The sequence below is a fragment of the Tyto alba genome, unplaced genomic scaffold (assembly GCF_018691265.1).
Source record: "Tyto alba isolate M040663 unplaced genomic scaffold, T.alba_DEE_v4.0 Super-Scaffold_9, whole genome shotgun sequence".
Lineage (NCBI taxonomy): Eukaryota > Metazoa > Chordata > Aves > Strigiformes > Tytonidae > Tyto > Tyto alba.
This window is the reverse complement of record NW_024881330.1, coordinates 31,831,411-31,846,372: the sequence shown is the minus strand read 5'-3', so window position 1 is coordinate 31,846,372 and position 14,962 is coordinate 31,831,411. Positions and strand designations below refer to the sequence as shown.

General features: G+C 41.4%; 1 protein-coding gene across 12 annotated transcripts in view; it reads right to left on the bottom strand.

The window, feature by feature from the left end:
• TPD52 (tumor protein D52) overlaps positions 1 to 14,962 on the bottom strand; it is a 125,991-nt gene that overhangs the window by 73,977 nt on the left and 37,052 nt on the right. For 8 of the 12 annotated variants that reach the window (XM_033007913.2, XM_042785787.1, XM_042785788.1 and 5 more), the window contains 2 exons: positions 13,752 to 13,800; positions 11,453 to 12,936 (listed from right to left, as the gene is read on the bottom strand). In XM_033007913.2, coding sequence (XP_032863804.2) covers positions 12,820 to 12,936; positions 13,752 to 13,800 — 166 coding nt within the window. In that variant the 3' untranslated portion in view covers positions 11,453 to 12,819. Of the gene's footprint in view, positions 1 to 10,274; positions 12,937 to 13,751; positions 13,801 to 14,962 lie in introns of those variants that run through there. The other 4 variants (XM_042785792.1, XM_042785791.1, XM_042785793.1 and 1 more) reach the window with 4 other exon arrangements.

Here is a 14,962-nt window from a genome sequence, read left to right as displayed (position 1 = left end):
CTTCCACGCAGCTTGAACAAACCACCCTGACAATATTTTAAGCCTCAGTTGTAAACCTGAGAACTTAAAGCTGCTCTTGCCAATCCATGTGAAACCAGCTGAGCTGCAATTCCTGGAAAATGAAGAATATCTTACTTTATTTTTCAATATAGTCCTAAGTATACTACAATACTGAAAAAAAGCCTCTAGGAAATCCCATGTAGTTACATTAAGTGGATATCCCAGCTGACCTCATTAGGCAGAAAACATCAAAAGTAATACTGGAATAGAAACTCTGATGTTGCTTTCTTACATGCATGTATTACAACTGACACTTTTTTCATGGATCGGTTTGGGTGTGAATGGACCTTCAGAGATCACCTAGTCCAACCCCCCTGCCACAGGCAGGGACACCTTTCACTAGGTCAGCTTGCCCAAAGCCCCATCCAACCCAACCTTAACCACTTCCAGTGATGAAGCATCCACAACTTCTCTGAGCAACCTCTTTCAGTGTCTCACCACCCTCAACGTTCTTCATTTTGTCCAAGCTAAGCCTACTCTCTTTCAGTTTAAAACCATCGTCCCTTGTCCCATCACTACAGGCCCTGAGAAGAAAGATGGAGAGAGACTTTTCACAAACCCACTAAGTATTGAAAGCCCACAACAAGGTCTCCCCAGAGCCCTTTCCAGGCTGAACAACCCCAAGTCTCTCAGCTTTTCTTCACGAGAGGTGCTTCCAGCCTCCTGATCATTTCTGTGGCCTTACTCTGGACCAGCCTGTCTTTCTTGTACTGAGGATCCCAGAAATGGATGGGGTACTTCAGGTGGGGTCTCACAAAAGCAGAGTAGAAGGTATTTATTTATTTTTAAGTCCACGAATTTATCTGAAAGACAAGCCTGCTGGGGTAAGTGTAAAAGTCTTTGGCTGAAATGTAGTGCCTTATGTAAATCAAACTCAGTCTAGAGGACCACAGGGATGCTTTCCAGCCTAAAAATCAATTGTTTAATCTTCAGTTATGTAAGTACATGTTGTGTTTTCAACAATACAGATACCATATTTCCAGCATCGTATGCAAGCAACAAAATCTGGCACATAACTCCTAAAGAAGATCTGTAAGAACTGTATTGCTCCATTGACTTACACTGTGAAGAACTGTGGCTGATTAGGAAAGAGGCTACTGCACAGAAATATCTATAAAGCTATTCTGAAATGCATGCACTGCAGCAATAACTGATTTTCAATAAAAAATATCTTCATTTTGTCAAAGTTACAGTTTCTATTTACCAATCTTTCTCATCCCAAAAAGAAAAAAATATGAAAAGGACTAAACTTCAGTTTTACTAAGAATAGGATTATTCATATTTCACAGCATTATCCAAAGGGAAACAAACATGGTTATAGGAAGTTATAAGGGTAATAGTTGTTATACTTGGCAAAGAGCACTGGAAGATTTTGCTTGGCTGCACACACGATTTTTAAGCCAACTTCACATATTCAAATTACACTTTAAAAAAAAAGTATTTTAAATTATGATTGCAGATTAGGAAAGGATTACACTTCTATTTTTAAAACAATGAAAGATTCATCATACACTCTTTGATATCGGTTTATGTTCATCAATGGCTTTCCATCAAGCTCCATGTTTTGGTACTCTTTGCAATGCTGACTGATGAATATAGTATATTCCAAACCTAATTGTACTTTTGCATACAGAATAACTTCTAATTAAAAGTATCTCAGCTGTGCAGAGAACACGCAATATACTTGTATGTATATATTTGTATATATATATTGTCCTCATAATAATGAACAATGTAATATTGTGAACTAAGCACATTTTTCTAAAGAGATGCAAATAACAATTAACCAAATACATGTAGCACTTAACCAGCAAAACACCATGGTGAAAACAATCTTTGTCTCTCATAATTACATTTTTCAAGTAGGATCATGCAGCTCAAAGAAAAACAAAAAGATCACAGGAATAGGATTTGTACTCTGTGCATAATATTCAACAGGTTTTCCTGAGCTGCACTTGTAATATCAAAAACTTCTTTGCTGTCTAGAATCTCTTTCTGTTGTTGTTAAAGCTATCTGCAGCTTTTTTCTATTTGAAGATGGATATGGCTTAGACTTATCACCAAGATGCAGTACATGAACTGTTCTTCAAACTCATGAAAGGGCATAATTATTCAGAATAGTTTGCAGAATGACACAAGTTACCACTGTCTTATTACATTCTGCTAAATCAAATGTAGCAATACTATTCATAAAACAAATGTAAAGTTTTTCAATTAACAGACTAGTTTCCTATGTCCTACAACAAATATTGCGATATCATAGTAAATTCAAACACAGGTGATTTTTTTTAGTCGGTTATGGATACACCTGCACCTTATCAGAAGGGTCAAAAGTATAGCCTATTTTGTTTGAGTCTGAATTTTTTGGTATTATATACTGCCAACACACATGACTAAAATTTAAAACTATACTATTTTTTCCTCTGACTTTACACACCTGTGCTCTGAAAGAATAGCATAAAACAGTAAAGTACATCTGGAATGGGGAAGGACATCACAGCTGTACCAAGAAAATTAAGCATCTACAGCTGCTTCTAGACTGTTTTTTGAAACTTCTTAATCAATCAGTTGCCCATTTATAATACCAGAAAGCAGCAATGTCATATTGCTAACATGCTATAACACTATGCAAACAACCAAGGCTTATCCAACAAATCTTGTAAGTGTACAATCGGCTGCACTGGTTGACTCAATACCAACTTCTCTGTGTTTGTAGTAAAAAGGAATGTTTTCCAGTTATCTTCACATTTTGACTGGATACAGTGCAGAGACTGCAAAAAAAAAAAAAAATTTCCATGAAGAATTTCAAATGTGACTTTGAAAATACACTGTTGACTAGACAGAAGGATCATTTACTAAACAATGCTAAGAATTTATTTCATAACAATGATTCGTATTATGACCAAAAAGTTGGTTATAATAAAGCTGCTTATTTTTCCTGAATTTAATTAACTTCTATATATAATTTAAAACATGAAGTATTCATATCTTTCTCTCAAGGATTATTTTATAGCAAAAAATTTGAACATTGCAATGCTATCAATACAAGATTAACAAAACATGAATCTTTCTGGGAGAGGTGGAAAGGAAAAACAAATGAAAACAGAGTTGAAGACAACAGTGCAAACAAAAATTCATGGACGATCTGCCTAAAAGAATAAAAGGAAAGCCATCTTACAGCAATTTCTTCATCAGTAACAGGAACGGAAAGAAATTCAGATCACTTATAGTTATCTAAATACTTTTACTACTTTATGTAATATATGGAAAAGAGATGAAAAAACCCAGGAACCAAGAAGCGATTCCTACAATGCCCTGAACCTGTATGCCCATGACTTTTCACATGCCTCCCAGCAGCCTCCAATTCATACATACTCCTCCTCTGGGCCTGCACCAAGTCCGACATGAGCTGGGATCAGCTCTCTCAACAGTAAGGTTCCCATCCAGCTAGGATGCTGGCAGCCACCCCAAGAAGCCCAAACACCAGCTCACCTGCGGGTGTGAGCATACCAAAACTCACAGCCTGCAGAACACCCAAAGTGTCTAACTCTCCACTGCAATTCTGAAGAGAAATCATGCATTCTCTAAATCAGGGAGAATGGGTGAACCTACTGCACAGATTACGCCAAAAAGAAAATCATACCAGATGAGCACACAGTCCTAGGAACAGCCCAGGGTGTTTTGAGCCTAGCATCTGCCTGTGCAGCTAGATTGCTCAGACAGAACTCTGCATCATTTCTCTGAGCAGTTATATGTTTGTGTCCTCATATTTTAGGTTGCTGTGTGGGGTTGCCATGCTGAAATGAGACACTGGCAATCCCACACAGCAGCACTGTCTTCTCTTCAGCCTAACAGTTTCTTCATTTATCACCACCCTGCCCTTCCAGGTTCTTTTTTCCAGGCTCCTGGAAGACAGCATGCTGTTTCAATAGTCATAGTAGGAGAGTAACCAGGATCTCCCACAGCAACAGCGGATGGAAATATCCTGTTGGTAACAATAACCACTAGAAAGTATTGAAATTCCCATTTAACCTTTATATGATGGTTCTGTGCACCTTCTTCCAGATACCTCACACGTAGCTGACCAAGGCTAGGCAGCTGGCATTCACTTGCTTTTCTCCATGATCCCGATAGTCCCGAGACAGTTTGAATACTGGGATTCCACTCTGACAGCTGGTCGTCCAAGGTGTATCACATATGCCCACCACCCACAGACCTCCAGGAACGCCAAAGCAACCCCTCGCCAACCCAGAGCTATCCGAAGGAGTGTGTTCCAGAAGACAAGTGCAATGCACTGCTCCTCCAGCGCTGGGGTCTTCCTCACGCCAACCAAACCAGAGCTGTGCAAGGTGCTCAGGGCCTTCCCACACAAATTTGTGTTCCTGAGTCACCGCTGCCTATCACGACTGTGCACAATTTCACTGTACTATAATTACATCCTCCAAAGGGGCAGCATGTATCATGCCTATGCTGTCCAACAACAACATTAAAAGCCCTGTCTGCTTCATTTCAGAGCACTGCTCCAACACCCTGTGAGTTTTACAAAATCCTGTCATGCAAGCACTTCTGTCATATGCAAAGCAGGTCACCCGACAGACCCAGCTGTGCCCACAGCTGGGGCAAATCCAAGTCGGAAGAGGCAAGTTTTGGTGCCTCAGCCAGAGCATTCACAGGCTAGACCTGTTCCTTCACAGAGGTCAAAAGACGGACAGACTCATTCCCACTATAATGCAAACCAGCATTCTGAGCAGATCCAGCTGAGAGGATGCTGAGAAGCCTGTGATACAGTCCTTATTCTGCAAGAACCTGGAAGCACCAGGACGTGTGCACAGCATAGCAGGAGCAGACACATCCCAAGCTTCTCAAACACAGCCATATAAGCTGGCAAAGTAACCCAAGAGAAACTTCCAGGGAAAGAAAACTCATTCCTGCTCCCGCAAATCCCACAACTGCCAAGTCCTGCTCTCACTTAGTCAGCAGTTTCCAGTACCTGAATGCTGGCCAGAAGGTAATCTACCTAAAAGAGTAACCCCTGAGCTTGACATATAGGTTTTACAAATATAACAGCATTCTATAATAAAACTAAAAATGATTTTAAGTTATTTATTAACACTGGAAAAGTACTATATCCAAACAAAGATAGTAAGTGACCTAAGAAATACTACACTGTGAAAATTACATGTGAACATTGCACTAAATATAAATGTTTTTGTTCTCAAACAACTGCAAGTTCAATAAAATCATCTTCTAAATGTTAACTTAGGTGGGAAGATAGATTGCAAGAAATATTCCCCATCAATAATTACATTAAAAATAATTCTGATTTTTTTTAAATGCTCAATTTCAGAATATCCAGTGTTACACATTATTTAAAACTGATGTTGGCAAGATACTGGGTAAGCAAGACAGATACACATCCTTTATAAAGAATATTCATGCAGCTTTCAGAACAGAATTGCCATACATTCCTTTAAAATTCCCACTTTTGTGTTTTAATCTTCCCTAAAATGTAAGTAGATAAGGCAACACTTCATATCACCTATTAAAATAATTTTTATTTTCTTCTCTTTATGAATGTTGGTGTTTTATTTTTTTAAAAAGTGACAAGGAATTTAAATACACAGACATCCTCTTCAAATTTCTGAATCCTTTCAGAAAGAAACTGGCTGATCAAGTAAATGTAAGGATATATACAATTCTGGAAGAAAAATTTCTAATATCTCTGTTCCAGAAATTAGTTATTAAGATGTACTGATACTAACCCAGTCCCTTCTATCTGAACTTTAGTCGGTTACGTTTCTTCTTAATAAATGCTTTCCCTTAAAACACGGTATTCAAGGAACTAAATAGGAAATCCCTCTGACGTGCTGCTTTTCCCGAGACATTTAGAAAGAAGCAATGCCCTCTGCTGTGCCGGGTGAGGAGGTTCAGCAAAGCCTGGCTGCCTCGGCGAGAGGCTGCACATCTCTGCTGGCCAACAAATACCACTTTTCTGCTTATGTCCCTGATCTCTGACGTGCACCCCATGGTTTGTACCCTGTTACTGTAAAGTAAAACGGTACCGACAGAGAAGTTTTATCACACTGCAACGCATATTGCAGAGCAGTAGCAAAGCTAACCTAGAGATAACTCATTTCTACCCAAAAATATATTTGAGAAATGGCATCGCTCATTTTTTTAAAAACAGTTTTAGACTATTTATAGTTTACAGTACTGAAAAATACACTATTTATTCTTATTCAGCTACTTCATTCTTACTTTTTCTTCAAATGTTTGTAACCCAGGTACGAATATAGCTCAACAACCACTTCTCTACCCATATCAACAGAAACCATCATGTCCTTCCTAAAAGGCAAGGTTTCCTATTCTGCAAATAAGGGTAACACCTACAGCATCTCCTGTCCTTCTTAAAGATTTCTTTAAGTAATTCCACAGAGAAGAACCTTAAACTTGTCTTTTTTTTTTGTTCGGTTTAGAATGCGAAACTTAGACATTATAAAAAAAGCAGAAGGAAAAAGCAGTAAGAATCAAGATGCCTGCTGTAGTCAGTTAAGTATCATGTGGGTTTATCAGAATATTTTGCTTACCAAGTTGCTAACTTTTTACAATTTTAACATTTAAGTGCCTGCTCTGTAAGTTTCACTATTTGTAAAACAGTAACAGAACTGTAAACTGAAGATGAAAAACAAAACACAAAACCCTAAGAAATTACCAACACAGCAGAGAACACCAGGAGGCAACTGTGAAGCAAGGAAAGCAGTACACATCTGCCACTGTGCACAAAAAATGCTACCGAGGAAAAATATCATCACGCTTTTTGAATCATCTTAGACAAACGCCATGTCAACACACCCATTTATCAAGTTTCCTGACATTTGCCTAAAATAAGGCACTGCCTACCAAATATCATAGCATTCATCCAGGGTCAAAAATGAGGGAAAAACAGCTGACGTAGGAAACCAGTACAGAAACATCATCAAACCTCTCTCCCCACCTCTAAAGAAACAGAAACACTAAGGACCCAAATAACATCTCTGTGCTCTTACGGGGCATAAGTACACCAAAATCCAGGCAGCCCTCTGTACCTGCCTATTTGCCTGCAGAGATAAGGAACAAAGCTTTCCTCTAGCTACCGCTCAGGTAAGGGATGAGCAAAACCACATTCCTCCTTTTTGAAAGAGCAGATCCTGCAGGCGTTTGGCACCCCAGAAAGGGACTTTAGCAGCATCCAGCACATCCTCCTGTATTACCCAGCTTTGTGTCACATTATTATCATCAGGGTTTCTCTCAGCTGTGGGAAATTTACTTACCAAATAAAACACTTCCTAGCAACCAAAAATCAGTTAAAATTGGTGAAAAGGCGATTTCAAGAAAACTACACAGAAGCAACAGATTACACTGCAAGTCAGACCCCTTTCATCTTCCTCTTGTTTCAGTACGGCATCTTTCACTGCTAACTCATTCTCACCAAAACCCACTCCCTTTTCTGCACACTTCTTAAAAGAGCAAACAGTGAATGATCAACAATCACACTTGGGCTCACCAAGGACTTTGCTAACTGGGCTAGGAACAGCATGCAAGTAGACTCATGACAATCTTACTTCATCTCATTGTTACGCTTTTAACATCACTGTGTCACTGCAAAGCAGGCTACTGGTCTTCCTCTTGTTCGAGTGAGAAAGCAATTCAGCAGAGTGTAGAGAAATCCAGAGTTGTAGTCCGTTTCTTCATTTTACATTCCTAGTTTGATTTCTGTATTGCATTATTTAGTGTATGTGATTCCACGTGGAAATGATGCTGTGAACACTATTTAACATTAGAGTTAGTTCAGAACCTTTAAAGGATTTATGACAACTTACAGATAAAAGCAGAAGTTAATGTGAATTTTTTCTTTCTGTTAAGAAGCTAAGAAGAAAAAAAAAAAAAAAACAAACCCAAACAAAAAACACATCCCCAAACCCCCAAAATAGCATTCTTCTACAGCTAGATCAACTGGATCTTTTCCCAAACTCTTCCGTGGACATCCCCCTTGGACACCACCTGAGCCAGCACCCTGGGTCAGACAGACCTTTGATCCTAGCACAGCCAGCCTTGTCAGTGTGGATATTCAATGGAAAACAGAGTGTTACAGATTACGTGGTAATTTGGAATAACAGGTCCTGGATTCAGTGACTGAAGAACTTCTAGTTCTACACACCCAGTACTAAAAGAGATTTACAATATTAACTCATGGCATTAATCTCCATATCCTACCAGGCACACTCCAAGTAATCCCAGCCCCTGATGTGGTTAAACAGAACTGGTAAAGTTAGCAAAAGAGGAGTAACAAGGATGAAGAGGCATGAAATCACTTCCACCTGAGGCAAAAACAGAGGTCAGGGTTCTTCAGCCTGGAAGAGATATTCTGGGTTACATTTGTACACACACACTGCTTTTTTCTGTGATGTCCTAGACATCTCTTAACAGCCACTGTCACAACAGACATTGTGGAAAAATGCCACATTAGCATCAGGGTTCCTCCCAGCTGTGGAAAGTTTATTTATCAAATAACTCACTTCCTAGCCATCAGTTAAAACTGGTGAAAAGGTGATCTCAATAAAACTACACAGAACCAACAGTTTACGCTGTTGAGGTATCAGGTCAGGTGCTCAAATATCAGCACAACAAAAATCAATGCAACATCCAGAGAAAGTGATGGTTTTTAACAATAGCTCTATGTGCATTTTACCCACTCACACTCATTCTTTCACAAGTTTCATTCACTCACATTCTCATACCCGTAGACTCACAAAACACAGCCCATACCAAAGTGGTCTGGGCAGGATTATTTGGGTGCAACACCAAGGACAAAAGAGACACCAGCTATTAAGGCCTCACCACATCTCTGAGATTCCACCTGTTTGGCAATGATGAACTAGGTTTTGGACAAATCTTTTATACCCTTCAGGAGGCAACAGTTGTTTACAGGGTGGTCCTTTTCTCCAGAATCTCGCTTACTGCAGCATAAATAAACAGCAAACTGCTGTTCACTACTTATCTCTCCATGTTTGTTTTCATGGTGGAGTAACAGGAAAACTAATGGCACATGAGGCATGATGCAACCCTGTCACCCTTCTCCTGTTGTTCAGAAGCAGGCTTTGCTTTTGAAGACTCATCTGTACCTCAGGCTTATCAGAGTGCAGGCCTCGACAAGAATGTCATGTCCCTCACTTTTACTCCTGTGAACAGTGTCATAGAATCATTTAAGTTGGAAAAGACCTTTAAAAACATGGAGTCCAACCATTAACCTAACACTGCCAAATCCACCACTAAATCATATCTCTAAGCACCACGTCTACATATCTTTTAAATATCTCCAGGGATGGGGACACAACCGCTTCCCTGGGCAGCCTGTTCCAATACTTGACAACCCTTTCAGGGAAGAATTTTTTCCTAATAGCCAGTCTAAAACTCCCCTGGCACAACTTGAGGCCATTTCCTCTTGTCCTATCAGTTGTTATTTTGAAGAAAAGACTGACTACCACCTCACTATAACCTCCTTTCAGGTAGCTGTAGAGAGTGATAAGGTTTCCTCTCAGCCTCCTTTTCTCCAGGCTAAACAACCCCAGTTCCTCCCTGTAAGGCTGTTTTTTCACACTAATGCACACTGCTCTTTCAACTCCTGCCCTGCTGTTTCTTTTGACGCTTTCAAACACATACACCACACACGTTTCATTCACACCAGCCTTCATAATTCCACAAGTCTCCAGGTTACTGACCTAACAGGTCTCTGACCTGGCCTGCTAAAATTGTTTTATTAAAGATTTTCCACATCCTCCCTGCCCACCTGTATAAGCCAGAATAGAGTTTTGCCCACAAAGCTGCACCTTGCATTCTACACACCTATATCAGATTTTCATAGGAGTACGTTAAAAAAAAAAAAAAAAAAAAAAAAAAAGCGAAAGAACTGTCCACGCTTCTGCAGGATATTTACTACACAGCGTGGAGCGGCGAGGAGAGAGATAAACACGCGAAAAGAGCCGGGAGCGCAGACAGAAGGGCTGCGCCCAGAGTCGGAACTTGAAAAAGGTGAAAAAGGTAAAGCGAAGCCAGGGGAAAGCAGGCCGATGCGATGGGCAGGAGAGGGCGGCAGCAGGCCCGGGAGGAGGCACCGCCGGGGCGGCCGGGCCAGAACCGCCTCCGGGCACCGCCCGGCCCCCCCGCCGCGCCCTCACCTGCCGGGGGCCGGGGCCCGCGCTAACGGCGCCCGGCCGCTCTTCCGTCTGCTGCGGGAGGGTCCCGGCATCCGGCGGGGCACCGCCACACCGCCTCACCGCCGGCGGGGCACCGCCACACCGCCTCACCGCCGGCGGGGCGCGGCCGCGGCCACACCGCCGCCAAACCCCGGCCCGGGCGGCGAGGACCCAGCTCGGCGCCGCCATCACAGTCGGCGTGGAGGGCGGAGCGTGAACCCTGACCTGCCCCGGGCGCAAGCGCGCCGGGCCCGGCTGAGGCGGGGCGGGCGCCATCTTGGGTGAGGGCGGCTGCAGCCTGTCGTTCCTGGGAGGCCGGGCTCTCGCCGGGGCGGGTTGTACGTGGGTTGCGCAGGGGAAGGCGCCCCGGCCCACGTCCACGGGTGGGGTCGGACACGCGGGGCGGTCCGTAACCGCCGTGTGCCCGGCGAAGGGGCAGGCGGGCGAGGGGAAGGAGCGAGCCCAGCGGCCTGAGGAGGCGGGCCTGCCGCAGGGAGCAGGAAAGGAATGGCGGCTGCGGGGGGAACGCGTACACACCCCTGAAAGTTAAAACTTCCATTGCAACAGCCGCCCTAAGGCTACTCGAGGGAAAGGCTGAGGAAAATGCAGCTGAAGCTTATGGGAGGCTGCACCTGCAAAGCACAAAGCTCTGTGTAATAGGTTAACAGACCCAACCATGCACCCACTTGGCCTTAAAAAAGACAAACAGAAAAAACTTTTCTTACTTCATCACCCAGAAAGCCCAGCTCTGGACTAAGATGACTCTTCTCTTCATCAGTTTAATTAATAAAGAACCCGTACAACGAGGATCAAGTTCCAGAAGGACCCACCCTACACAGTAGTGACCCTACAGAGAAAAAGCTCCATGTTCACTGTGTCATTCCTTTCTCTGTTCCTTTGCTAAGGTGGAGCTGTCAGAGGCTGCAGGTACATCTCAACCCATTTTCTGAACTCCCCCATGTAATCAGAACAGTTTAATTTTATGTAAGCCACTAGAAGTCAACCCAGGACTAACTAGTCTCTAGAAATGCCAAGCTCATCCCTGACAATTCCCCCTAGTATAGTAGTATGTATCAGCACTACTTTGAAACCAAATTTAAGGACAATTAAAAATAAAAATTTCTTATTTATATAATCTTCCATAGTCACAGGACAATACATTCCTCACATACAGGTTTTTATTAAGCTTCTCACACGTAATTAAGCACATATACTACATCTGACATGCTAAGAAGGATGGCAGGAGCCAAATTTTTTTTCCTCCAGACATCTGTGGCGGTTGAAGTTTCATGTTTTCACAAAAATGTTTCAAAACTTGTTTCCAGTTCTAAGCACAGTGATAAGACACTTGCCAAAAGTTCTAAGCATACCCACACCATGTGCCAGAACATACAAAATACAAGAAATTTGAAGAGTACATCAGATAAAGCAACATGTAGAAGAACAGGTCTTGTAAGAGAGCTATGCTCCAGCATGACACTGTGCACCTCTCGAACCAGATTTCTGGGGTTTTAAACAGGAATAGGGGTGCTAGTGGTACAGGCCTTTAACACCTAAAAAAAGACTGTGTAGCAGATGTTTTTAATGGTCAGCCTGCAATGGAAACAATGTTAGCATTTGACAGCAATTCTCTTGATGCCTGAAAAAGAACCACTTTCCTGCTCAGGCTTATTCTCACAGTCTATGCTTTGTTAGTGTAAATGCGATGCCACCATGTGTGAATGAGGATGAATCTATTCACAACAGATCCAAAGTTCAGAAGAGTGTATATTACCACATTAACATCGTGTACAAAAAACAAGACTGAAAATGTTATTGTAACTGAATCAAACAACCTGCATACTACTAGGCACCTTGCTTCCATTTGCAATGGTCAGAATTTTCCTAGGAGGATAATCCACAGACAAATCAGCAAGTTTTAGATGGTATGTGTTACCCTCTCTGCATCTGTTGCATGAGGAACACGCTTGTAAGACCATATGTTCCCACCCATGTGTAGTCCTGCTATGAATAACTTGTTTAAAGCCTGCTGAAGCAGTCCTTTCTTTAGCTGGGAGCAGTCCTCCTAGTCTGGTGTCCTTGGCAGGTAACGCTTAACTGAAATAATCACAAGGGAGTGAAGCAACAACTTCACTTCGGCAGCAGCTGTAGATTATAATCATTAAATTGAGCAGTAGTTACAGATTCAAAAAAATTATGTATCCACAGTATTTGTACAGTATAATTAACTTCTCAAATGAGATTTTTTTTTCATTGCTATATTTTAAAGGTTGCTTTCAAATTACAGATAAGTCCTTTAAATGCTTGAAAGGCATAAAAATTCCCCTTCCCACACAAAGCCCCAAACTGTATTTTAGTTTCAAAAATATTTTGAACCCACGAACAAGCTTGGTATCAGTTAATCTGGTAAAACAGCTACGTGCTAAATAAAAGCACATCTGGTGGAAAGAGCGCAAAAAATGTTACAAGTGTGCTTAGTTTTTGCTTGCAGCATCTGGCAGTGGGTAGCAGGACAGAGGCAGGAATCTCAGTGGGTGTCCTCCTGTGTCTGTTCTGCAATAGTTTCTGTGGCACTGGCATTGGCAGCAGAGTTGAGAACTTCTCCAAAGTCTCCTCCAGCGGGTTTACTTCCTCCAACTTTAGACTAGAACATAGAAAAAGTCTCAACATAAAATTGCAGTTACTTAGCACGCCAAACATGCTTAACTGTATAAAACCAGTACCTCTGCGTGAGTAAGTTTAATAACTTTTTTCAGCAGAGCAGCTTTTCCAGAACTGAGCTACCTCCATGATACTCTAAAGATAAGTCTTTAAGTATCATACAGAAAACAATCACCAGCAGCAGATTAACATAGAAGTCTCCTTTCAACTTTGAGATACATGAAGCAGCCCTGATTCCAGGGAGTTTGAGGGTTGACGCACCCTTAGTTAACAACAGATACAGGTATGTAGCCTTTCAAGCTATTTGCGCTTTGAAAGATTCAGAGTTAAAACTCTGCAATTCCTGAGATCTTCAGTGGAAGGTGGCAACTAATTAACTTTCTCCAGGTAACGTGTTTGCTTTTTCACTTTCCTCTATGGTATATATCCTGTGGTATGGCAGGAGTATTAAAGTCAATTAGTTTGCAAGGGACTGCCCAATTTCCCATGCTATCACTTGCGTGCTTCTCATCCAACCCAGTGCGCCCACAAGACTGGTCCAAGCTCATTCCAGTCACGTGTTACACTAGCTGTTAGTGCTTATAATTAAAGGCGTCCTCCTGTAAGAGGTGCAGGAAGTCCATTTTTAATTCTCAAATCGTTAGGCAGAGAAACCATTCCCACAATACTTACAAAGATGTCATCTAAGCACCTTTAACATTTTACCTATAACTAAAAACCAGGCTATCCAGAGTCCACTTCAGTCTTTTCTCCACATCCACAGCTCCACAATCACTAAGGCATTTTAGTAATGCTTACCTTTAAGTTTTCCACTTTTTCCTCAAAGGATTTGAAAGTAGGAGAATTTCTAGGAAAATAAAAAAAGGAACCACAGAATTAAAAACATTTCTGACATTTATAGACTAAGCAGATATCAAGCAGACAGTTGCTTTCTCCAACATCAACATGAGTTTTGTTTGTTTGGGGCTCTTCCCTTGTTTTAAAGGTAACCTAAATTTAGTTTAAATCCATCTCTCCCCAAGTACTACAAAACTAAAATTCAAACACACTCAAGTTGCAGCTCATTTGTATCTTTGGCAACTAAGCATTGCCAGGCTCAGGGACAGGATCTTTCACTACAACACGGAAGGGAGAACCAGCAAGTATTTTAGGTTTAGCTTATTATTCCCTGTGATTTCAAACAGGTTTCTGGCTTGAAGGATTTGTTCAGAAAAGCTTAGTGATCAAGTCTGATTAGCCTCGTACATTACTGCTGAGGAACGCTTGTCCAAGTTTTTTTACCTGTTATAGGAAAACTAGTTTAATTTAATAGGCTATGTGTTCAATTAACAGTGGCATTTTCTGCTAACATGTTAAACTTAAGGGAGACTCCCCCTTGCTTTTTAAGTGCTGGAGACAGCTGTGATTACAAATTGTAAGTTCTGCATATGAAGAGCAAGACAGACTGGGATCTTCAGTGCTGAGGGCAAGTGTATTATTTATTAGGGTCAGAAGAGTGGCTTAATCCTCCAACTAGCTGTCACTGCCATTTGCAGATTTGTGCAATAGCGTGTACACCTCTTCTGCAGGATAGAACATGCTTGCCTTCAGTAGACCAGGACTAAGGATTTGTAGTAGACCCAGAACCAAATTTTAAAGATGAAATACAGAACCTTGGTTTTGTTTTTTGTTTTTTTTTTTGTTTGTTTGTTTGTTTTGTTTTGTTTTGTTTTGTTTTTTTAAAAAAAGTCTTAAGATGCCCTTCCCTCTTTGCTTGGTATTTGTGTAGGTCAGTCACACTTAGCAGCTCTCTCTTGTTGGGAAAGCACACAGTGATATATATATATATATATATATGTATGTATATGTATGTATCAAACCAGACTCTCTCAGGAGATGAAGTGACACAGTGCCAAGCAAGGGGAAAGAAAGCACTCCAAGTCAGCAAGAGACTTTTTGTGAAACCACAGTATTTTTTACCCACTTTCATTGTTCTAAAACAGATGCCAAGCTATTACCTTTTAAACTTG